The 23,420-nt window shown below is 40.4% G+C and overlaps 1 protein-coding gene across 2 annotated transcripts; it reads right to left on the bottom strand.

Annotated features, from left to right (window-relative positions):
* Positions 1 to 256: 256 nt before the first annotated feature.
* On the bottom strand, positions 257 to 22,296 carry SMAD5 (SMAD family member 5). 2 transcript variants are annotated; one of them, XM_053991165.1, is made up of 7 exons: positions 22,195 to 22,296; positions 12,193 to 12,797; positions 10,723 to 10,974; positions 9,427 to 9,546; positions 8,572 to 8,793; positions 5,997 to 6,253; positions 257 to 5,075 (listed from the first exon to the last, which is right to left on the bottom strand). In XM_053991165.1, the coding sequence occupies exons 2-7, from the start codon at positions 12,593 to 12,595 to the stop codon at positions 4,932 to 4,934; spliced, it is 1,398 nt and encodes a 465-aa protein (XP_053847140.1). In that variant the 5' UTR covers positions 12,596 to 12,797; positions 22,195 to 22,296; the 3' UTR covers positions 257 to 4,931. The 2 variants fall into 2 exon arrangements, with proteins under 2 accessions (XP_053847140.1, XP_053847141.1); XM_053991166.1 differs by having other exon boundaries at positions 12,193 to 12,715.
* Between the last annotated feature and the right edge of the window lie 1,124 nt (positions 22,297 to 23,420).

The raw sequence follows: 23,420 nt of genomic DNA, 5'->3' as shown, positions 1-23,420 counted from the left end.
TTGGCTGGCTGCATTCTACAAGAGAAAAGAACTCTTTAAAATGAAGTTATGAAATAATTTAAGTCTCTACTTCTGAGAGCACAGCAGCTTTTACATTACCAAAAGCTACAAAAAAGTATTTTTTAAATGACAGGATCACCTTTGTGTGAGGAGGAATATGGACATGGAGAGGCATCAGCAGCAATTTACACATGATAAATTAACCCTTGTAAACAAATACTTGAGACACAGAGTTAAAGGAAATCAGAAGAATATGTGGGGTTTTTGTTTTGTTTATTGAAATATGAGCAGCAGTATGCAAAAAATATCTTTAAAAACATAACATAGCAAAACCTAGTAATTTTAAAATTAACAAAATAAAAAGATGTTTAGAGTTAAATGAAAAAAACCTCATTGCTAGAACTGTGTTTTCTACAATGTAAACAAAAGCATAAAGGTTATGCTTGCAACAAACACAGAAGCAGATTTATGGAGCAGCACAAGAAAGCAACATTATATTGTAATCTGATGGTTTGGTCTATTGATCTGAATTCAGAATGGGAAACCCTCCTCAACAGAAACTTCACAACTCCAGAAGAAAGTTAGTCACATGTTTGTCATTTGAAGCAAAACATTTAGAAAATTGTTTGGTTTTGGTTTTTGTTTCTTTGCCTTTCCAGAAACCATCACCAGCAACACTTTGAGCAAGTAAAATAATATCCTGAAAAAGTTACTATTTCAGACTAGGTGAGGAAGCCTGACACATTTTAATGTCCTCTAGAGTTATACTGCAAGAATACAAGTTAATCTTAGACCCAAGAATTGACAACTTTCACACTGTAATACTGTGGGGAAAAAAAATCATTGCTTCAAGCAAAACTAAAAAAAATTCCAACATTTTAAACAATTCTATCCTGAATCGTAGCACCTGGGCTATTTCATCATTCTTCTGCCTGCTGGGCTGTGCTGTCAGATTTGTCTCTCACTGGTCAGTCGTGCTAGAAGGTTTTATTTTGGTCCTGTAGATTCGATAACCCAGTGTCAGCCCTTCATGCCTAATGCAGTTAGTAAGTGTGATACACAAGGCACTGCCTGACTGCCAGCTAGGCCCAGGTGTGTAAGGAGCAACAGCCAAGCTGCTGTCTTATCTCAGGGACTATAAAAGCACTCCCAGGAAAGCCTCCAGGATAAGCCTGCTCCAGGCTCTCTGCTGGTATTGCCAAAGCTGTCAGTCAGTGCTGGGGCTGGTGCAAAGCAGGAAGATGCCCAGAAAGAAGAAAATACACTACAGGATCCAAATCAGTTTTTACTGAGGAGTAACAATCAGTCTAAGCTGGGCTACACTGGAAAGGCTCCATCTGCCACTACCACACCACTGGCTGAGTCAATCTCCTCATCCTTCTCTCTAAGTCAAGGGGTGATTTCTGCACAATGTGCTGTACCAGGAGCAGCACTTCCTGCTCTCATGACACTTTACACATTGTTGGCACCAAACAACTTTCTATCCAATCTATCCATGCATCCATATCTGAATTTTTTTATCAGCAGCACAGATGAACAAAACAGGCTTAGCAACACCATGAACCAGTAGCACACAAGATCTGCCAACCGGAAAGCTCCCAAAAAGCCCTACCAGGAAGGAACAGAGGAGTAGAACACAGACAAATCTGACTGGGTTGGCTCCTGCAAGCCTGCCCAACCAGCAGTCACAAGCATATCCCAGCACTGCAGCTCTTACAGTTCCAGAATACGTACACAACAGAGAAATGCCAGAGCACTTCAGTACTTAATGACAGCATCAGAAGTGGGTTAACTGGGTATTATTGCAGAAATTATGGTTCAGTGCATGGGTAGCCAATCTAACCACAATACTAGCACTAAACACCAGCTCTGGCTCACAACACCCACTGCAGCACCCATTCTTGAGTCATTCAGTTGGCCACATATAAGCACACAAGTGAACAAACAGAGATGAAGCCAGGTGAAAAACATTTTGGATAAAGTAAAATCTTGTACCTACAACTGCAATCTTTCCTTAATTCAATGTGCCATGTCGTTTATTATATAAGCTAGTCAAGAAATAAAATATTCTGTAGTGTTAAATATACATATTCAGCAACTTGACAAATGTCAGGCCCCAAAAAGAAAATAGAAGCAGGATCCTGTGGCCAACTGACTTGGCATCTTATTCAATCAAAAGAACTGTCTGTGGGTTGCAGCTCCAAAGAATGAAAGGGAAGAAACCAAAGGTAAGTGGCAAATAATGTTACTCCCCTTCTCCTGAAGATGTACTCATCTGTTTTCAAACATACTTGAGAAACTGTTTAAAAAAACAAAACACAAAAAACCAAAACAGTAATACAGAAATTCCTGTACAAGAGAACATTAGGGTTCTGCAGAAGTGTTACAGTTTATTCCTTTAAGGCAATTCATAAAAAACATTTTAATGACATGTAAACAATTTTAATCCTCTAAGGTCATTTGTTACTTAGGTACCATACAATGCATGATTTCCATATTCGAGGAGAAACTGTCATTCAACAGAAGACACAAGAACTTGTTTAAAAAATAATTTTCTCAGGATTGCAGTAATTAACTGCAACACATCTTTTAATAAGTATTTGCATATTAGTTTTCAGCCTCTCCCCCAAACATTGAACCCTTTTTTGAAGAGGTGTTCAGGAAACAGAAAAAGCAAGGCGAGTTTAGAAACTATAACAGGGTCTTTCTGCATGCCAAAATTTTGTATATAGTTCACTTCTAATTCTCTTAACATGTTTCTCTCAGCCTCTTTTTTATGATATAAAGGATGGAAATATGCATATGTTATGTAATTGATTTTAGTGTTCAGTCCAGTGTTTAAATTCTCTACTTTGCCAAATGCAAACATCATTAAGTTCAACCAAGCCAAGTGGAAGGTCCCAGCTCGGTCCCAGCAATCCCAGACACACCTACAGGCTGGACAGAGAAGTGACTGAGAGCAGCCCTGCAGAGAACAACTTGGGGGTGATGGCTGATGAAAAGCTCACCATGAACTGGCACTGAGCACTCACAGCCCAGAAAACCAACAGAATCCTGGACTGCATCCCAAGGAATGTGGGCAGCAAGGTGAGGGAGGGCACTGCCCCCTCTGCTCTGCCCTTGTGAGAGCCCACCTGCAGTGCTGAGCACAGCTCTGGGGCCCCCAGCATAAGGACATGGAACTGCTGGAGCAAGTCCCAAGGTCACAATTCTGGTAAGAGGACTGGAGCACCTCCCCTGCAAAGAGGCTGAAAAAGTTGACGCTGTTCAGCCTGGAGAAGGAAGGCTGAGTGGAGACCTCATGAGAACCTTCCATGATCTGAAGGGGCTACAGGGAAGCTGGAGAGGGAGTCTTTGTCTGGAACTGTAGTGACAGGACAAGGAGTTAACAGGTCCCAACTGAAAGAGGGCAAATTTAGCTTAGACATACAGAAGAAATTCTTTACTGTGAGGCTGGTAAGGCACTGGCACAGGCTGCCCAGAGAGGCTGTGGATGCCCCAATCCTGGTAGTGTTCAAAGCCAGGTTGGAGAAGGGCTGGAGCAACCTGGTCTGGGGGGAGGTGTCCCTGCCCATGGAAAGCGGGGTTGGCACTGGGAGACCTTTACGGTCCCTTCCAACCCTTAACATTCTGTGATTCTTTAGATGTGAGACAGAAATTCCATTGTCATATTAACACAGTCCTTCAATACCATAACAACGCCAACCACAGCTACAAGTCTTCTGATTGAAGCCTGGCCATCAGGGGCAGGATCAAGAGCACTGTTTCATGCAGGCTACAAAGAAGTGATTACTTTTGGTCATTACCAACAGGTCTGAATTAAATTACATGATCTGGAAGTAAAAGCTTCTGCATTCAGTTACTCATTTGCTAAGCCACTCACAGTCTTCAAAGAGACTCAAACTCATACTTGAAAGTGAATTAAATACAGTGTAATCACTAATACTGCATAATGTCTACTGAGAGACTAAAAAGGCCTAACACAGATCAATTCCAGACAGGTAAAATAAACAGCTAGAACACCAAAAAGAAAACAAAAAACTTATTCCTTCCAAAAAGTATTAAGCACTGCCATTTACAAATAGTAGTGTTTATGTTAAAATAGAGACAGGTACCTAAAAAGAAATAGCCTTGGCAACCAAATCCAAATGGCATGAGTGTAAATCAAAGCAAAACAAGAATCACTACTCCAGAACCGTGCAGGATGTTTACCTTGGATCAATTACTACTTTAAATGGTGGTTAAAAGAGATATTACAAAACCGAAGTGGGAAAAGGATAAGAACTGCTATTCTGCATTAATATACAATGTGTTTATGACAGCATTTTCCAATAGAAAATACAAGTGTTTTTACACCACTCCAATATTTGTAAAAAGTATATTTCATGTGTACATTAAAAAAAAAAATCACATTGTTCAATCTGAGGCAAATTAGCCATAATAAAGTCTAATTTTGCTTATAACAGATGTCAACCTTAAGATATTAAAACACTAAGCTAAAAATACAGCTTGCAAGCTGGAGCTGCACATGTTCAAACAGTTTCATTAAAACACATTAAAAAATCCCAAATTATGATATGTATTTATTTTCTGAAGTCAGTCTTCATTAATTCTTGTCCCTACAGGACAAAAAGGTTTTCCAGTTAAGACATTTGTCTGTTTAAGTTTTAAGGGGAAGAAGGGGAAAAGTGTTCTGAATTTTTCAATAGACTATTTTTTCCCTTAGGGCTCAACTGTCACTTAAGCATCACAAGAACAATTTGAAATGTAAAACTGATTAGCTATACACAATGGAATTGGTCACAAAGGGATCTAAAAAAAAAAGTTAAATCATAAGATCCATTCTCCATATAGCTCACAGTATCCACTGGAAGTTTCTCTAGAATTAGAATAAGTTCACTAAAAATAAGGCTGAAGATGGAATTTCAGCACTATGAAACAGATGAGATGGGATTAAGAGGAGAACCCATTTGTGTAAGTACTTTATCCAGCCACTGGAGGGGCCCATGAAGATGAATTTCTATCCAGCACGGGGTGCTCGTGACGTCCTGCCGGTGATATTCAGCTCCCCAGCCCTAGAAAATGAACAAAATGGTACTGATCAATTTGAGGACATGCTTGTCTTTTAAAATAACTACTAACAAGAAACAAGAAATGATGTTCTCCAGATACTTATCTGAAGGTAATTTACAATCTAGTCACACTGACCTACAGGAACAAACCCGAGGCTGGGAAGGAGCAGGAGGGAAGCTGCACCTGGAAGCGTGAATGAAGTCTTGCGTGCCACAGCCTCCTGTGGAGCTCACTGCTGCCTTGAGGATGACTCCTGGCCATGGCCACATCTCTCTTCCCTTTCAACCTCCTGCTCCCTCTCCTCCACACCTTCCAACTGAGCAGTATTTGTCATAACTGACAAAACCAATGAGACATCTTTTGGACAAGATGCAAACAAAACCCCTGGAAAGCCCAAGTTTGGACTCTACACTAAACTTGAGACAGACAACATCTTGATTAAATAATGCTCAGGAAACACTCCTGTGAGAATAACAGCACAGCTTGACTTCAGAAACTTAAATCACTTCTTTTTTCCATAACCAGGGATTTTTTTAAACTAATAATCAATTTGAAGAAGCTGAAAATTTTCTTCAATAATTATGCTCCTTTCTACTCAAATTCTTTTAGTGGACTTGTTATTCACTTTAATCCTTGAAATTCAGACCATGTACTTAAATCTCCTTTAATAAAATTACACCAACCATAATGAATAAATTCCTGTCCTGAATACTAAAGTAACTGAATACACAGCCAACATTCAATATAGAATCTGTGCTTTTCCTTTCTTGCATTGATTTCCTTCTCCCTCAGTTAACCACTTTAAATATACTTATAATTGAAAAGAGCCACATCAGGCCAGAACAGCTTTGCTATAGTGCTAATGGAATTACTGCTAAATACCCAAATCCAGAATAAACTTAAATACTCTCAGAATAATTTACCTTTACAAAACTCATTCGAATGGTGCACATTTTGGTGAGCTCATATACTGCTTCAAATCCATGATTGACAGACTGAGCTAAAAGCTGAGCAAACTCCTGATTGTTAAAAATTTTCAGACTGCATCCACTGGGAATCTTGCATACAGTTGTTGGATGAAAGCCATGGTGGTAGTTGCAGTTCCTGCTCTGTACAAATATGCTGCTATCACTTAAACACTCGGCATAGACTTCTCCACCAACATAGTAGAGATGAACTCCTTGAAAACAAAGATAGGAACATTTCAAATTACTTTGTTGTCTCTGATTTTGAGATAGTTATCATAAACTCTATTTTATTGGGAAGAAAAAGGTAAATTTCTGCCTGAGGGGCTTTTCATAAAAGCTTCTGCTTGCACTGCAACACAGTGTTTCATTTCAACACATCAGGCTCATGATACACCAGCCACTAGATGTCCTTCTCTGACCAATTACAGAATAGAATGAAAAAATTACTGCCACATTTCAACTGTTACTTCAAGCTATTTTTCTAGAGAATTTATGTGGATTTTAAAACCTCAGTTTTATACACCTGGCAGCTTCTGCCTATGCCAAGTAGAACAGAAATAGGTGTGTCATGGGAGAAGGGTCAGTGATGGACATGAATGAGAAAGAATATCCACAGTCTGCTCTGATTTTCAGTACATTTTATCAAGCTGAAGGACAGGTAAGTCCAAATAGTTGCTCCACTTAATTACCAAAAGGGTTTACAAACCTTAACATCAACAAAGCCCCCAGATTTATCACATCTGTCTGAATTCAGCTATGCACATATTTTCAAGTACATACAACATTATTACTGGCTAAAAATTAATATACAAAAGCTGCCCATCCCTTCAGCACTCAAACTCAGGTGTTCCCTGCTGCTTCACTGAAACACCTGCTTTCCCTCCCCTACCCCAGTTTTACATGGTTGGGATCTGGCTCCGTTTAAGTCGTCCCTGCAATACCCTGAGAACCCACCATGGACCATCCCGTGATGTGCCAGAGGAGGCTGCAGCAAGTCAATGGATGCAAGTTAATCTCTCAGACAGCAGCCACTGTTGTGAACATTGCTAGACCCACTTGGGACTAAGGTAGGATGCAGATTACAGAGGAACTGCTGGCTTCAACAACTACAAGCAGCTGTCAGAGAATCTGGGCAAGACTGAATTTTCACAACACAACCCTATTAATTTAAAAAAGCAGTGACCACTACTTGCCAGTTAGAGTAAAAAAACCTTAGCACATAGGATTGGGTGGTTCTAAGGAGGCAAAACCTCAAGACCTTTCAAGCAAAAGCCATAAATAAACAATATTTTATCTCTAAACAACCTTAATTGTTGTCAGAACAGTTACCATAAAGCAAAGTTTAAGTTCAATAATTACTATTAGAGATGCAGACATTTTAAAGCTCATCACTATTCTACAATATGATGATGGGTCCTGGTTACACTTTTGACCTTAGGCAGATGCACAAGATTTCCCTGCCAATACCACTAAAAGGGGTGAGACAAAACAAAAGAGCCTGACAAACCACCCACGCCCCACAAATTACTTGTTCCCATTTATAATGTTATTTTATTTATAAATTTTTTTGGACAACTGCATTGCAGAGCCAAGTATCTAACAGACACAAATAGAATTTCTGGTCTCCAAATTATCTGCAAAATTTTGTCAGATTTATAGTAGTTTCTAATTAAAAGAATGTTATGGGACAGGGTGAATTTTCATCAACCAAAACTCAAGACCAACTTTACCAAATGCTAGGTGGTAAAAAGACTTCTAAACATGTGCAAGAGAAACAAGGTTCTCATCTCAGGACTGAGATAATCACAAAAAAAAATATTCAGAAAAAGTGTCCTACAATTTAAGATAATCCAGGCAACATTCCATCAAGGATGAAAACTGTGCATCTCTATGTACTATCAGCCAAAACAGTACAGGAAAACTAGAAGATCTTGCAAAACCTGCTGTCTCCAGGAATCCCTCCCACACACATCCACGCCCCATGGATTCACTCAGACAAATGAGCCCTTGCAGTTTTGCATTAGCACTTCAAAGTCCTGCTGCCAACTCACCAAGATATTTGAACATACTGTAGACAGAAGGTAATACCTTAAAACAACAAAACAAAAAAAAATCTCTGCCATACTGCAAAGGTGTATGCAGAATTTAAGTAGCTACAATGTGGAGTATCATGGCATATCCTTTAATGTTTCTTGGTGCTAAAGCACAGACCACTACATTTAGCCTAACAAGCAAGCTTCAATGGCAATCTATTTTGGTGAGGAAGGGGTAATATTTATCAATATTAGGGGTAATATTTAGGGGTAATATTTAATATATAGTAATTTTTAATTAATGACAAAGAAAAATGCATTAAATTCCTGACTAATTAGAATCAAACCATGCCTAACTAAGTTGTTTTCTGATACTGGAGACGTAGATAATGTATCATATCTCAGATCACCTCTAGCATTCTCATCTGAGAATTATCACTGCTGCAGTATAGAGCAATAAAACCAAGGACTTGGTTCGTGAGACAACTCAGTTTTACCTTTGCCAATGTGCCGTCGAGTGTTCTCGATCGTTGAGTTGCGATTGACGTTGGAGAGCAAACCTAAGCAGAACCTGTTCTTGTTATTGGAGGGATCTGTAAACCCATCTACTAAGACACTTGTGGAAGATGCATGGAAAGCCTCCCCAACACGGTTATTTAACTCATAATACACAATGGAGCACCAGTGTTTGGGTTCTTCATAGGCAACGGGCTGAACATCTGAAAAGCAAATGGAAGTAACAGTTTAGGTAAGAGTTAAAAAACTAAAGCTACAACTGTCAAGCAGACCTTCCAAAACACCAACAGCTAAGTAAAATCTGAGTAAACAATTATGATGGGCAAAAAGTGTCTCGATTATAACCTTGAAGATTTTGACCTTTGTGCATTTTAGCTGGCCTGTTCATTTGGCTGTTTTTGCCAATTTTAAGCTTGATATTAAACAAAAATAACATTACACACACAAAAAAGATTATGTGATAGCAGGTGAAACATAACTTTTCTGATCACTTCAAAAAAAATCTCTTATAACTGGTATTTTGGGACTCAATTTTCAGAGCCTTCATGCAAATGTTATTCCAGCAACAGACAAAGGTAGCAGAAAAGAAATAAAAAAAGTTCAACTCACTGGAAGCCACATTTTGCACCTGAGGCTTTGAAAAGAAAAGATGAAAATAAAAATAAGCAAGGTAAGTTTTATTTCTCAATTATGTCTCTTACAGCCTCAGTTTGCCTAGGAGGATTGCTTCCACCAACCAGCAAGATTTACTGGCCTATTTAAAGTTATTCATTCAGTTTGGTCATGAGATGCAAGACACCAAACTATGTAATTTTACACCAGACTACACAACTTACCTCTGGTAGATATATTTGGCATGATCTGAGGGATCATAGTATTGCTTGTGTCCATAGACTGTGAATTATCCTGTCCCATTTGTTCATCAGGGGGCATATATGCAGGAGGTGGAGTATCAGCTACAAACATGAAAAAAATAAGAATAAATTTCAACAATTTAGAGTATTTATTTATACATTCTACAGTTGTAAAAACACAAAAATATTCCCCAACAAGATGTTAAAAAATTTGGCTTCATTTTCAAAGAAATCTGAACACAGCCAGCTGTCTTTACAGAAAACTCCTTCAGCAGCTGAAATTTTACCTATGGAACCAATAACAAGATTGGAAGCTTGAAAAAAATAAGAGATGCACTTTTTTCTTTCTGCATTTTTTTTCTTTAATACCTGTACTCTTGCATTTGGGCTTGATGACTCTGCTTCCCCCTTTCTGTCACACAAACATGAGCTTTCTTGCCTACCCTCTTCTCGGTGTTCAAAAACAAAGCAGTAGAAGAAATAACTATTTGCTTAGTATAAAAAAGACCTAGAAAAGTTTGGGGGTTTTTGCTGTTCCTGCAGGCTGAGTTAATTACAGAAGTGTGGATCTGTTTTCTTCCATCAGCACAGCACTCAGTGTGGTAACACCCCATAAATGTGTGCCCCATAAATGCATCCACCCCAGTGATCCCAGTACTTGGCCAACACAGATACCCACTGACTGGGACACTTCTGGGGAACTGAGCAACCAGACTACAAAGATTAGGCCACTGAGCTAGTGGAAAAATAAAATCCTTACTCTACAGAATTCCTGGCTTTATAAACCACACCAATAATCAGAATCAATAAAACTTCTTTCCTTTGTCCCTATCAATTGTTTTTCCTGTGTTTTACTGCTCAGTTAAACAAAATCAGTTTACTCCAATCTGTTCCCAAAAAAAATGTTACTTTTTTTCCAGTTAAACACTATATTTTAAGTGTTTTTATTCAGTGAAAGACATCAATAAACTTCCTGTTCAGCATCCTGCATTTGCTTTCTTTTCATTGGTATTTCTTCTTCTAAAGTATGGATTAGTCATTCTGTAGTGAAGCTGTGCAAAAACAACACACTAGTATTACAGCCATGACAAAAAACAGTTGGAAAAATAAAACTCCAACAATTAACTCCAACCAGTGACAAAACTAGGAAGAAATTCCCATGAAATGCAAAAGAAAAAGCCATTTATGGCAAACATCATGAATTCCTGGGGTCACGGGTCACAACAACATGCGACATTTCAGTGATTTTTATGAAACTGCCATTCAGGCTGTACTCACCTGGCAGCTGAAAGGGACTGGATGGCCCAGAGCTGGCTGGGGAGCTCGGGTAAGTGCTGCTGGCTGGAGAAGGGGGGTAGGGGCTGTTTGGCGAGATGGAGAATGGAGTGCTGTTGGGCTGCTGGAAGGAGTCCGGAAACGTCGCGTTGTGTGGCATGTGGGGCTCGTTGTGGCTGAGGTTCCTGAACTGAACTAGCAGACTGTGCTGGGGGTTGAATTCACTATGTCTAGGCACTAACACTGGAGGTAGAACTGCAAAAAACAAACAAATCCCAGATACATTTAGATTAAAACCTGAGATATAAGATAAGAGATACAAATAATGTGCTATTCTGCTCATTGTGATCATTTCAACTCTATCTGGGGTGGAAAGAGGAGCAGGGGATTAATCTGGCATGCCTTTACCCCATCCTCTCCTTCACTTTTTACATCATTCTTAATGGAAGATTCAAACTTTACTCTTGCAAGAATCACAAAAACATACACATATCTCACACAACCCGAAGATGATCTTTTTTTAAATAAAATAAACCAAACCAGGCTGTATGTGGCACATACTGAAATACTGATGCAGAAGTGCAAAACTTATGTCTGTGTACATTATCAAATCAGAAAAAATGGGAACACAGTCTCTATTACTGCAGTCAAACTATATAGTTACATATTGTCCTTTCCACTGAAAAGAAACAAAATCTGTACTGCCATACATTTTAACTTCAGGACTGCTGCAGTCTCGAATTCCAGTGCTGCAGCAGTGCACTTGAGCACTACAGTCAATGCAGTAGAGTTACAACCACTTTGGGGAGCAAGGGAAGCAACTTCTCACCACACTGTCCAGAGCAACATTCTTCATCTCTCCCACTGCAACCCCAATCCTCCTCACCTTTCCCACAGCACCTTTTAACAGCAGGCTCCTTACCTGACACACACCTTCCTCTAACTGATCACATCTCTGAGTTCTATTCATCTCTGCTGTCTCCTAACTGGAAGTCATGTGGGGAACTCTACCACCCTAGAATTTTATTAATTTTATTTTTCATCTTCTCAGTTCATGTCACACATTGATTAAATCGCAAGCACCTGAAAGGCAGCCACCAGCCTCCTTCCAAGGACTAAGATTTTGAAACAAGTTTCTCAAAGAAACTGAACCTGAAAGAACACATCACTGTTTTCTATTTCACGACAAAGGAGAACTTTGCTACTAACTTTAAGGGCAGCAGGCTTAAGAAGTCTGTGGGAAAAAGGTGATTAATCCCAAAGAAAACAGCTCAGACCATTAGTACAGAATGGACCACACATCTCTCCAAAACCCCACCAGTAATGTACACTTTGAACATTCCTCTCCCAAACTGCCTCATACACCACTTTCAATTGGTTGTACAGTACCAGAGGAGGAGGAAGATGGAGTGAATAGTTAAGTGGTTACCAAAGATTCAGTTCAGTTTTTAGGACAATAACTTTCAAACATACCTGGGCTCTCCACCCTCTTGTAGTGGTATGGATTGATGCAGACTTCCTTTTGTTTGGATCCAAAAGGAAATTCACAAATATCCAATGGCTTCAGCTCGTGATGGCTCTGTAGATCCGGCCAGCGCCACACACGACAGTAGATCACGTGGGGAAGGCCTTTTCTGTGAGAAACCTGCAGCCGTCCATCTAAAGAGCGGGGAATGGTAACACACTTGCTGGGCTGCCCTGGACTGCTCAAGGCTTTCTCCAGTTCTTCCATAGCACCCTTTTTCTTTTTCAGCTTTTTTACCAAAGCATCAACAGCTTTTTCTGCCCATTTTTCCTCTTCATCTCCTTGTTTCCAGCCCAACAGACGCTTTACAGCTGGGCTAGTAAAGGAGAACAAACTGGCCATTGACGTCATTTGACACAAGTCTTCAAAAAGTTTGTTGGGTTTTGTCTGTTGGGTTTTTTATTTTTTTTTTCAAATAAATGTCAGTGAACACCCAAAGCAATTATTGCAACTGATGAGCCGTATTATTTCCTGGAGGACGAGAAATGAACATAGAGATGTCAATGATGAAGCCTTCACATCAAAAATGATGATCGATTCCTCCAATTTAGTTCTAGTAAAAAGATAATTTAACAAGGAATTAGCAAACAAGTAAAAGCTGTGGTAAAACAAAAAGGCAGATACAAAAAGACTTCCTGTTTCAACCCTAGCATTGTACCTGATTTTGTTTGAAAACAATATCCCAGAAGTACTACGACCCCACTCCAAAAAAGTGATCAGTCCCCAAAGCTTGCCCTACTGATTAGTGGGAAAAAGGACCATCAAGAGATGATGGTCAGTAGGGACAGCACAGTTCCATTAACACTCCTTAAATTGATTACTTTCTCTCAGAAGATAGGCTTGAGGAACATGCTTTAAAACTAGTAATATATCCCCGTCATGGTGCTGCATTAGAAGACTAAACTTGCTATGAAGAAACAGGGAAGAGGCAGGGTGGAACCACCAGTACCAAGGCCAATACTTCACAGAAATACTCAGCTTCTCAAATGGATCTTTATTTCCAAAAAGGAAAAAAATCCTAAAGCATCTGCTTTTTCTTGAGCTCTAACTGGCTACCCCATGTTTTTGAGAGTACTAAAAGAAATTAGGAAGAAACTGTAGATGAAGAAAACAAAGCACAATTAAAAGAAAAACCCAATAAAAAGCACAAACCAAACCTTCTTCAGCCACCCAGAAAGGTGGTCAACCTTTTTTTAGCTACAGCTAATTTTATGCTGCACTTCCTTATATCTTTTAAGAAGAGTATTTGAAGAGCTGGATATTTTTAGCCTTGGCAAAAAAAAATTGTTTTCTCCTCCTCAAAAAAAAAGAAGGGGGGAAAAAGACATGGTGGAGTAAGCATTAGAAATGTGACCTTTACTACAAAGTGCCTCGGAAAGGAGAAGAGCAGAACAACTGGCTCATGAATGGTGTTTTACCACTCACCAGCCCTAATGCAAATCCTCCCCCCAGCAATTTAAGGAGTACCGATGACAAGAGGAAATGATGTGCTGTGGCAACGAACTGATAAGAACTTGTAAAATCCCTTGTGAATACTAAATAAGCAAGTATAGACAATGAGCAGCTGGCAAAAAGCAAGAGCAGAGCTAAGAGAAAGGATGTCAATAACAAAAGATGCTTCCTCTCTTGCTACAGAGACTGCCAAACAACATTGTCTCTCCACTTTTGATAAACCAGGGTGAATTAGAACATCTACCCCAGCCCGAGACACCAAATCTGCACATAAGAGAAAAAAGGGGTGGGGGGGAGCTAAATGTTAAATATGTCTGTGCTGGTTCTCTTAGACTGCTACCTTTAATCAAGAAGATCTTTTTTTCCTCCCATCTTTGATAAACTAAAACTCATCTGATAAGGCTTTTTAAGTGTCTGGTTACATTTACAGGCTCACTCAGGCACTTGGACAGATCCTTCTATATAACAAAACCGTGTACTAAGCACCAGCAGCCAAAGCTACAGCAAACATCCCTAGGGAAGGCATTTATGTCCCAAGTGTAACCATCCTGTATTTTCTATTATGGAGTTAGAGGGTGAGGAAAACAGGGAACAAACCCAAGGACACTTGGTGTTCCTTTACAGGAAAAAAATCCATTTATTTCATGCAGTAGCTTAATCCCATTGGTACTTCTTTGATTATTCAACTTTGTTTCAGTAATATGGAAAAAAAAATCGGAAAAGCGAAACAAACAGAAAAACTGTTTGAAGGTCTTTCTTCCTAGAGCTTTCATAAAAAAAAAACAAAATGAAAAAAAAAAAAAAAAGAGAGAATAGAAGTCTCTCACTACTTCAGTAACTCCCTAGAAGAAGGTATTGAGAAAAAACTAAAGGAAAAAACTCAAATAAATACATCACCTGTTTTCTTCAGAAATATCACTATGTCTGCACTTTCAGACTGATTTAGTTCCCTCAGACTATTACACATGAGAATCTTTGCACCCTTCAAAGTAACAGGAAATACATAAAGGGAAATAAACTTGGCCAGGAACTCAGACTGAATTTTTTATTTTTCTGAGGATAAAAGTTTACTGTTTCAAAAAGTAAAAGCTGTTTACAGTTGCAACTAACTTACTTTTAAGTCTAGCATACATTCAATAGCTGCAAGATCAGCAACTGCTCACACCCCTAGAAAAGGAAATGAACCCACCTAGAATCTCAGACCAGAAGACAATTAAAATGTTCTATTTTTGCTTTCAGCTATGCTTTCAAAGAATCTTAAGCATCATCAAGGCAGAATATGCACTGGAAATTCCTCTAGTTAAGTTTAGCTCAAAGGAGATTTTAACAAACATCCCCTGATCTATCCCATCTGTATTAAGAAACCTAATTTAAAGATCTACAGTTCTATGCTGTGATCATGTAAAATTCTGGTTTTTATTATTTTGAACATAATAGATCAACCAGGAAAGATATTTTATTTGTTTTATATAATTTCAACATCATTTACCCACAAGTATGCTCATGGAATAAACAAGCTCACTAAAAGGAAAGGAAGTTGGAACAGTTCTACTAAGATGATATTTGCAGTAATTAGTATTTGTAGGGCAAGTGGCAAGGGAATTATGATAAATGACTGTCCTACAAACTATCACTTTAGAAATAATCTGCTTGCAGTAAGTAACATAATTAACTCTAAAAAGTTTACATTCGAGGGCCCATCAACAAAAGCAAAGCCTGGTAAAAGAAGTATTTCAGAAGCATCAGAAAAGATTTGATCAAAACTGCTTCAACTTCTTCAAAAAAAGTTTCCACATACATGCTTGTAACTCTAACCACTGAAAAATGAGACTGTTGAGGTCCTTAATACCATTCACTGTAACTCCATTCTGGCCACTTACGAGGCTTTCAAGACTTTTCTGTAGAAGTGTATTTGAACCTGTTGAAGAAAATCAAGGCCAAGAAAGAAAATGCAACAAAATACTAATAGGGTTTGAGAAGTAAAAAACGACACTGAATTTATCCCATTGCACACCTGCCCGAAGTTCATTTTGGATGGCAAAACACTGAAGGCTTACAGCTTTTGCCTTTCTTAAGAAAACAAAGCAGAATTAAAAAGGTTCATGAATCATGAGCTGGCTTCATGAGCTATTTAAGGCCACAAAGCCGTAGGTTCAGGTATTTATGTAGAAACCAAACATTTCCATGTAGAAACTGCAATTCATGTAGGGTTTTTAGACTTCTGAATGTGTGGCATAAACCACATTTGGAACATTTACTTGCATTTGCTGTAATTTCAGCATCTAATTTGTGAAAGGTTTCTAAGTAATCCTGACATCTGCCAGGAACAGCTTCCCCAGATCATTGTACTTACAATCAATTTCTTCTGAAGCTTAAAAGCAAAGTTATGAGCTGTGATTGCAGTACCACAGAGCATCACTGAGCTCTGAATACAGAAACAAATGCCTTAAAGAGTCACATTTTCATTCAGTGGTGCACAAATTACTCCTATTGCTGCACCTCTAGAAACAGCTGGTAACAACTTTTATGGGGAAAAAAGCTGGCTTAAATTTCCTTAAGAGGCAGAGGGTCTATTAGGCATTAACTCCTTTTATTAAATAACTTTTCAGCTGAACTATAAGAGAACATCAACTGAAAACCACACTATTACATTAAAAAAAAAAAAGCTACAAACACTCTTTAAGGAGCAAGGGTAATGAATTACATGGAGTAGCATGAGGGGGCTTTTAAAGGGCAAGTATAAAAGGAAGTAATCGTTGTATCAAAATTAGACTTTGGGGCATGCATTATTTATACTTTAAAAGTTCTTGTTAATGACCACAGCAAATGGAAGGAAACTAGTTGGGTGAACAGGTCCATTGTTTGAACCCCCTCCTTAATACTTCATCCAGCCAGACAGATATAAACAAAGCTGGCCAAGAACAGAACTTATATTTCATTTATGCAGATGGGAGAACTCTACCACCTTCCATCTGCCATCACAAATACTGAGCAACTTGACTTCCCTTTAGCAGTTCTTGTGAAATTTTCTTAGCCTACTCCATTAAACTGGCAAGTTCAGTAGGTTCACTTGATGTCATACCAAGGAATCTCCTTCTGGCTAAAAGGACCTGAGCAAGAGTCACTGCAGAACAGAAAATGTAACATTACGTATGGTGTACCTATTTTCATGAGATGCATTTTGTATGTAACGTGTTCTCCCATTGATTCCAAACTAATTTCCCACCTGCAAAATCTAGGTTTGAAGTACCATTAACCAAACAAACCATCATCCCAAGCAGCAGGACAATGAATGATGCTTTCACAAGCACAAGAATAAAATGGGTAAAACCATTTTAAAATGTGTAAAGTCAGTGACCCTCATCCCTACCTACTGCCAGTACTAAGGCCATGTTCAAATGTACAAGGACTACTCTCTTCCCATTAATTTACTTGTTTGCAAATTCAGGAAGCCTCCTGTAGCATCATACCCAATCTGAAACAAGGAACTTCACTGCTGATGATTAGAAGCTGTTTTGAGACTCAACTTCATACAATAAACAAAGTACCACTTATAACCAGCAGCACAACTGGGAGTTCATTAGAGCTGCTGCAGATCTGCAGTTAAAGCTGTTCTGCAGTCAGCTCTTGTGCTTAACTTTATTGCCCTTCAAACTCAGAAATGCTCAAGTATTTTGACTCCATACACACTAACATACATATTCATACAGAAAGCTGAGAAACTCAACTGCAGTATATTATAGTGTGTTATGCTATATACACAGATCAATACTTTCTTTAAAACTACAACCTCACACTTCATTTCACTTGGTGTTATTAAAATCCTTCTTTCCTTATAAATTTCCTGACAGGAACTGTGCAGGATTGTGCTTGGGTTTTATTATCATTTTCCCAAGCTTACATTGTAGCCCAGCACACAGTCCCATGCAAAGGCACATATTAGTGCCTTTTCTTGAAAACAAACACAGGAGAAATGTTAGCATACACATCAAGCGTAGAACAAATCCTAAGATGACACTGTGGTTAAAAAACTTGTTCAATGAACTTGAAGGGCCTGCATCCTTCAAACCACTGCCACAGCCTCTCCACAGAAAAGATTTCTCTTCAATTACCCTGTGCAATATCTCAGCCACAAGGAATACCAGCAATGAAAAAACTTCTTTTGCCTCTTATCCCCATAAGTTTAAGTAAAAGATGAAAGAGATTTTAAAAATTATATCAAAAAGGAACTTGTGGTATTTTCATGTAAAGTGGCATCCAGCTGACCAAAATCTATGGTAAGTGCTTTTACCCTAGCACTAGATTTCTTGCTTCAAACATGCCTTGTAAGGCAATATAATCTAACCGATAATATATGTAAACAAGAAGAGAAAAGAACTGTCTGGTATCTTCAAAACTTTTACTAACCGTGACTGCCCTGCAAACAGAAAAGTCTACTGACAATTGCTGACAGGGCTTTCTCACACAATACTTTTGCTTTTAATTTCCACATCTGTACACCATCTAACACAGCATAAAAAAAAAATGCTGAAGCATTTAGCTCTGTCAGCTGAGAAGTATTTAACCAGCACTCTCTTATAAAAAACCTAACAAATTCTGAGGCCAAGCACAAGCAGCAAGTAAAACAATGTACATGGAAGATATAACTCAGATAGCAAAGTGATGCTTCTGTTTCTTCTTAATAGTTTTCTCAAAAACGATTGTAAAAAAATAGTACCACTGATAATGATTTATACCACAAAAGAGGTCTGGGCAAAGAGATCACTAAGAGAGTTCCACTGCATTTCCAAAGCATCTTCACTTCCATCTGATGTCAATAAAAGCTCAGAAAAATTATAACAGTTTTGAATTTGTTCTGCATCATGGCAAGACTTGAGTTTAACTCTGATACAGGGGAAGGGAGAGGGAGGGAGAAAACACCAAGACCTGCTATGCCTAAAATGTTCTATTTCTTAAAGCATCCACACTTACCAAAAAAAAAAAAAAAATCCAATGCTCCCATGGCCCTGGTGTCTGCAGCTGCTCTAATTACTGAGCAATTAGCTTTTGTAGAAATTGTCAGAACTATAATTTCCATCTTAGAACCAAAACCTGTCTTCCTTAAGTGTTTTATCTGAACTGTACATTTTCTCACTTTTCTATTTCAGCTAACTGGCAGTTTCCAGCAGAAGCATTATGCTGGAAAATGCCATCATCAACAGTAGACAGCCCTGAAACTGCCTCATGTTTTTAAGGTTATTTAAGATCTACTCTAACCAAAACAGATAACTACAACTTAGAATCCATGTCTTAATTAAAATTCCAGAGAAAAGCACTGCTACATTTCACTAAACATGGAAACAAAGGCCTATGCCTCCATTGGTAGGTTGGACATGGACAAGCAAGTGGGTGATTAGGAATGACCTCAGTACTACACTTGGAGACAAAAATGGGAAAATAAAGGGCATCTTGTACTTTTCACAAACCCTGAAGTATGCTAAAAAATTAACAAGCTGGACAAAGCCTTCTGAAATCGTAGATGGTAATGTGCAAGACCTTCATTAAAGTCCAAGATTCTAAATACTATGAGTTGGCTATAAAAAGTATAACGTGGGAAATGGGACAGCCAAAAAGCTTTAAAAGAAGAAAAATAAAGATGTATATGTGTCTGTGTGTTTGTATACACTTCACTCCAACTGAATTGCGTTAAGCCTGTGACAAGTTTACAAAAGCTACAGGATTGGAGGGAACACTGACAATAGTAATTCAGCAAGTTGTTTTTTTTTTTCCCCTTGCACAGAATGAATGAATGGCAAAGTATTCTAAATTTGTCAGTTTGTGACATCCACTGACCCAGAATTCAGAGACACTACTTCATAGTTGGTGTATCAGTAGCAGGACTCTGACAAAGATCCTCTGTCAAGGATGACAGTGCTGGCAGGCTCAACCTTGGTGGTAGGTCAGTGGGGATACGGACTTGGCAGGCAGCATCCTGCACCTTGCCAACCCACGCTGGTCAAGCGCGCTCCAGTGCCAGCCAAACTTTTCTACGTGGTCACAGGAACACGGCTAAAAAGGCTTCCAGAAAACAGTGCAGGAACTTGCACTGTGACTAATGATAAAGGCAAAAGTGTTAGATTACTGCTCAACTTGCTTTTAATGAGCTGTTTATCGTTAGCCATGAAGATATCTCAAGTGCGCTCAGCTCACACAAGAACAAATCTCATTTTGAATACGAGCTCCTTACCTGCTATTAAAAAAAAAATCAGTAAAGATCTTTAAAGAAACATTGACAGATTAAAATAAAATTAATTCCACCAAATCTAAGAGAGACATTTGAAAAAACTCATACTTTTAATTAAAAAAAACCAAACAAACATGAATATAACCAGCAAGGCCTTAACGGGAAGGAAGGGAAGACACAGGGACTTGCACAGAATTGCCACAGGAGTATTTCTGCAGGTCTGTAATTCAGCCAAGAGCAATTAAAAGAGTTCCTAGCACTTTCCTTAGACATCTATAAAGAAAACAGAAGACAGTTTTCTGCAATTAAATATGTCCTCCAAAGCATTAAAGATCACAACATAATTTACAAAGAACATTCAAATAAGCCCAAAAAGTTCCTTAACTGAGCATGAGCACTCCATCTTGGGAGTCATTTTTTTCCAGCTCAAATAATATTCTGTGACCATAAAAACTGCACAGATCACCCACTCCAGGTGCAAGATTAAAAATCTGACTTCCTGAAAAGTACAAAATATTACAGGGTCAACAATTACAGTTGTTCCTTCAAGTTCCATTACAGGTTAAAACTACAAACCTCAAAAAAACCCAAAAAAACCACCCACCACAGCTGTACACAGCAGCACACCCTGTTGTGATCTTTTGTCATCAATAAAAGAAATGCAGAGGAAGCCTCTCTTCCTTCTTTTCCATTTGTCAGCCCCATCTTGATTGTCCATCTGGGCTTCCACCAGGAAAGTCCTCTTCAGAAAAAGAGAAAATTCCTATCTCAAATGTACGTCTTCCACATTTGAAAGGAAAAGAAAGGTTTGAAAAAGGTAGGTATCTCAGTAAGCACATGGTTTGTTGGGGTTTTATTTTGCAGAAATAAGTGGCATTAGTCACTAAGCAGCAATTTCAAGGCCAAGTGAACAAAATTTTAATATCAGAGGTAAGAGTAAACCACTATCAAACGGCAGGGATTAAGACATTAAATCCAACACAGACAGGGCACTCTCAAAAGTTACAACACACTAATTATGAAACATCTTCAATTAAGTTATTTGCTGCTTCTATTAACTTCCACTACCACTAGCTGCCAACTTCATAAAGCATTACAGGTTTTGATGAGCACAGGCACATGCCTGCAAGTGTTTGCACCTTTTTCTTTACTCCAGTCAAACTGTGATTCCTCAAAATACCAGGAAGATATTCTGTGCAGAACTTCTGTAACTGACACATGCAATGAACTATGCTCATTTCAGTTTTCGTTATTTTAAAGCCACCCGTGGAAGGCTAATTATCTGAAATTAACGAAGGAATGAAAACAGCATGAGATTCCATCTAAACCCATCATATACTGACAATCTAATTTCCCATGACAGACAAAACTTTGCTGATGCAAATTCTGACAGTTATTCCTTGGAGGTTTTGTTAAAGCAGCAAGTCCAAGTGATTCACTGCATGGAATTTCTAAATCCCTACCTATTCTACCATGAGACTCAACAACTATTACCGAACCTATTCAATAATACATTGAACACTACTGCTGAATCAGTTCTTCCCTGTCTCATTTTCCTGCGAAATATCACTCAATTACCTTAAGGTCACATCAGAAACCCCACAACTGGAACAAAGCACAGATCATTTGATTTCCAGTCTTGTGCTTTTAACCGCAAGAGCCTATTTCCTCTATTAAATTTACAACCCGCAGAAGACAAAAATTGCCATTCTAAATCACCGAAGCTGTGCATCTGTTGTCAGGCAGCTGTCAGGGCTGGACGCACCGAGAAAGGCCAAGGTGGACAAGTGTGTGTTTGTGAGAGCTGTGTGTGTGTGTGAGCCCGCACATCGCCTCCCGCCTCTTTACCAGCGGCTGCAAACGTGTTTGTTCCTCTCCCCTCGCTCGGTCAGGCCTGACTCCAGTTAAGAGAGTCCTCGTCTTATAAAAGAAACCCGAAAAATCACAAACAGCAAAAAACAAGAGACAACCCTCTCGAGCCTCCGCCGAGCACGGCGATGTCCGCTCCTGTACCGGCACCACGCGTGTCCGAGCAGCCCCGCGGGCGGCCCCGCGCTCTCCCCTCCCTCCCCGGGCTGCTCCTTCCCCTCCAGGCCTCTCCCCGTCCCCTCCCGCCCCGCCGGGACCCCCGTGTCACCGCGGGCCCGCTCGAGGCCTCGGCCCCGTCTCCCCCCGCACCCCCACCGCCGCCCGGAACCCGACTCGCAGCGCCGCGACCCCGCGGCCCGTAACCCCCCCCCCCCCATCCCACAACCATCCCGCCGCCCCGACCCACCCGGCGCGGAGCAGGCGGCCTCCCCGGGGCGGGTGTCCGTGAGGCGCCGGCTGGGCCGCGGCCGCCGCTGCTGCTGCTGCGGCGAAACTTTGCCGGGGGAGGCGGCGGGACGGGAGCGGCGGCGGCGGCGGCGGGGCCGGCGGGGCCAGCGCCGGGACCCGGATGTGCGCGAGGGGCGGGGCCGCGCGCGCGCCACGGCGGCGGCGGGAGGAAGCGGGAAAAGGGCCGGGCCGGGCCCGGGTGCCGTGTGGGAAGGGGCCCTGCGGGGAATCGGCCGCCTCTGTGAAAGGGAGCGAAATAAATGCAAATAATGAATTAGTAAATAAGCGTGCGGGGTTCCGTCACCACAAAGTAGCGTACCGCATAACGGAGCAATACAAGAGGCCCCGAAGGTCCCGCTGCGATGGCGGGCGCTGCTGGGGCCGAGGGCCGGGGCTTTCCCGCAGCGCCGTGTGCTGCTGCCCTGCAGCGGCTGAGAGCGGCCCCGGGCACGGCCGCTGCTCTCACAGACTCACAGGCTCACCTGGGCTGGAAAAGAGCTGGACATCACTGAGCCCGACCTCTGACCAACACCAGCGGGTCAACCAGACCATGGCACTGAGGGACAGGTTCAGTCTTTCCTGAAACACTTCCAGGAACAGTGACTCCGCCACCTCCCTGGGCAGCCCCTCCCAATGTCTGAGCACCGTTTCTGCTCAGGAAGAAATTCCTCCTGATGCCCAACCTGAACCTCTCCTGGTGTAGCTTATGACTGTGTCCTCTTGTCTTGTCACTTACTGCCCAGGAGCAGAGTCCAACTCCTACCTGGCTACAACCTCCTTCCAAGGAGTTGCAGAGCGTGGGATGCTTCCCCCGAGCGGCGTCTCTTGTGGGACTGGCTGTTATCCACAATGTCTTGGGGCACTTGAGGTCCTTCGGGGGGCTGCGTCTTTGAATAAATTACTAAAATAGCAAGTAAAGCTTCATGAAAATGTGTCAGCTGTGTTAAGGATGGCTCTAGAAAGGATTGCACATATTAAGACTTTTCAACTGTGTATAATGCCACTACGGGACAGACTCATCCTGTCCTCCTTGTGTGACATGGAAGTGAGCACTGTTGCCTCAAAGCTGCTTTTGGACTGCACAGAAGAAAATTTCAGAGAGGTATTGGGCCAAAAACATGTCCAGTGTGGCACAACAATGTCTGACCTTGGTTAAGCATACTGCAGGCACAAGTGTTTCTTGTC

Source organism: Vidua macroura, chromosome 15, assembly GCF_024509145.1.
Source record: "Vidua macroura isolate BioBank_ID:100142 chromosome 15, ASM2450914v1, whole genome shotgun sequence".
In the NCBI taxonomy this organism is placed as follows: domain Eukaryota; kingdom Metazoa; phylum Chordata; class Aves; order Passeriformes; family Viduidae; genus Vidua; species Vidua macroura.
The sequence above is the reverse complement of the archived record's forward strand: the minus strand, read 5'-3'. Positions and strand labels throughout refer to the sequence as shown.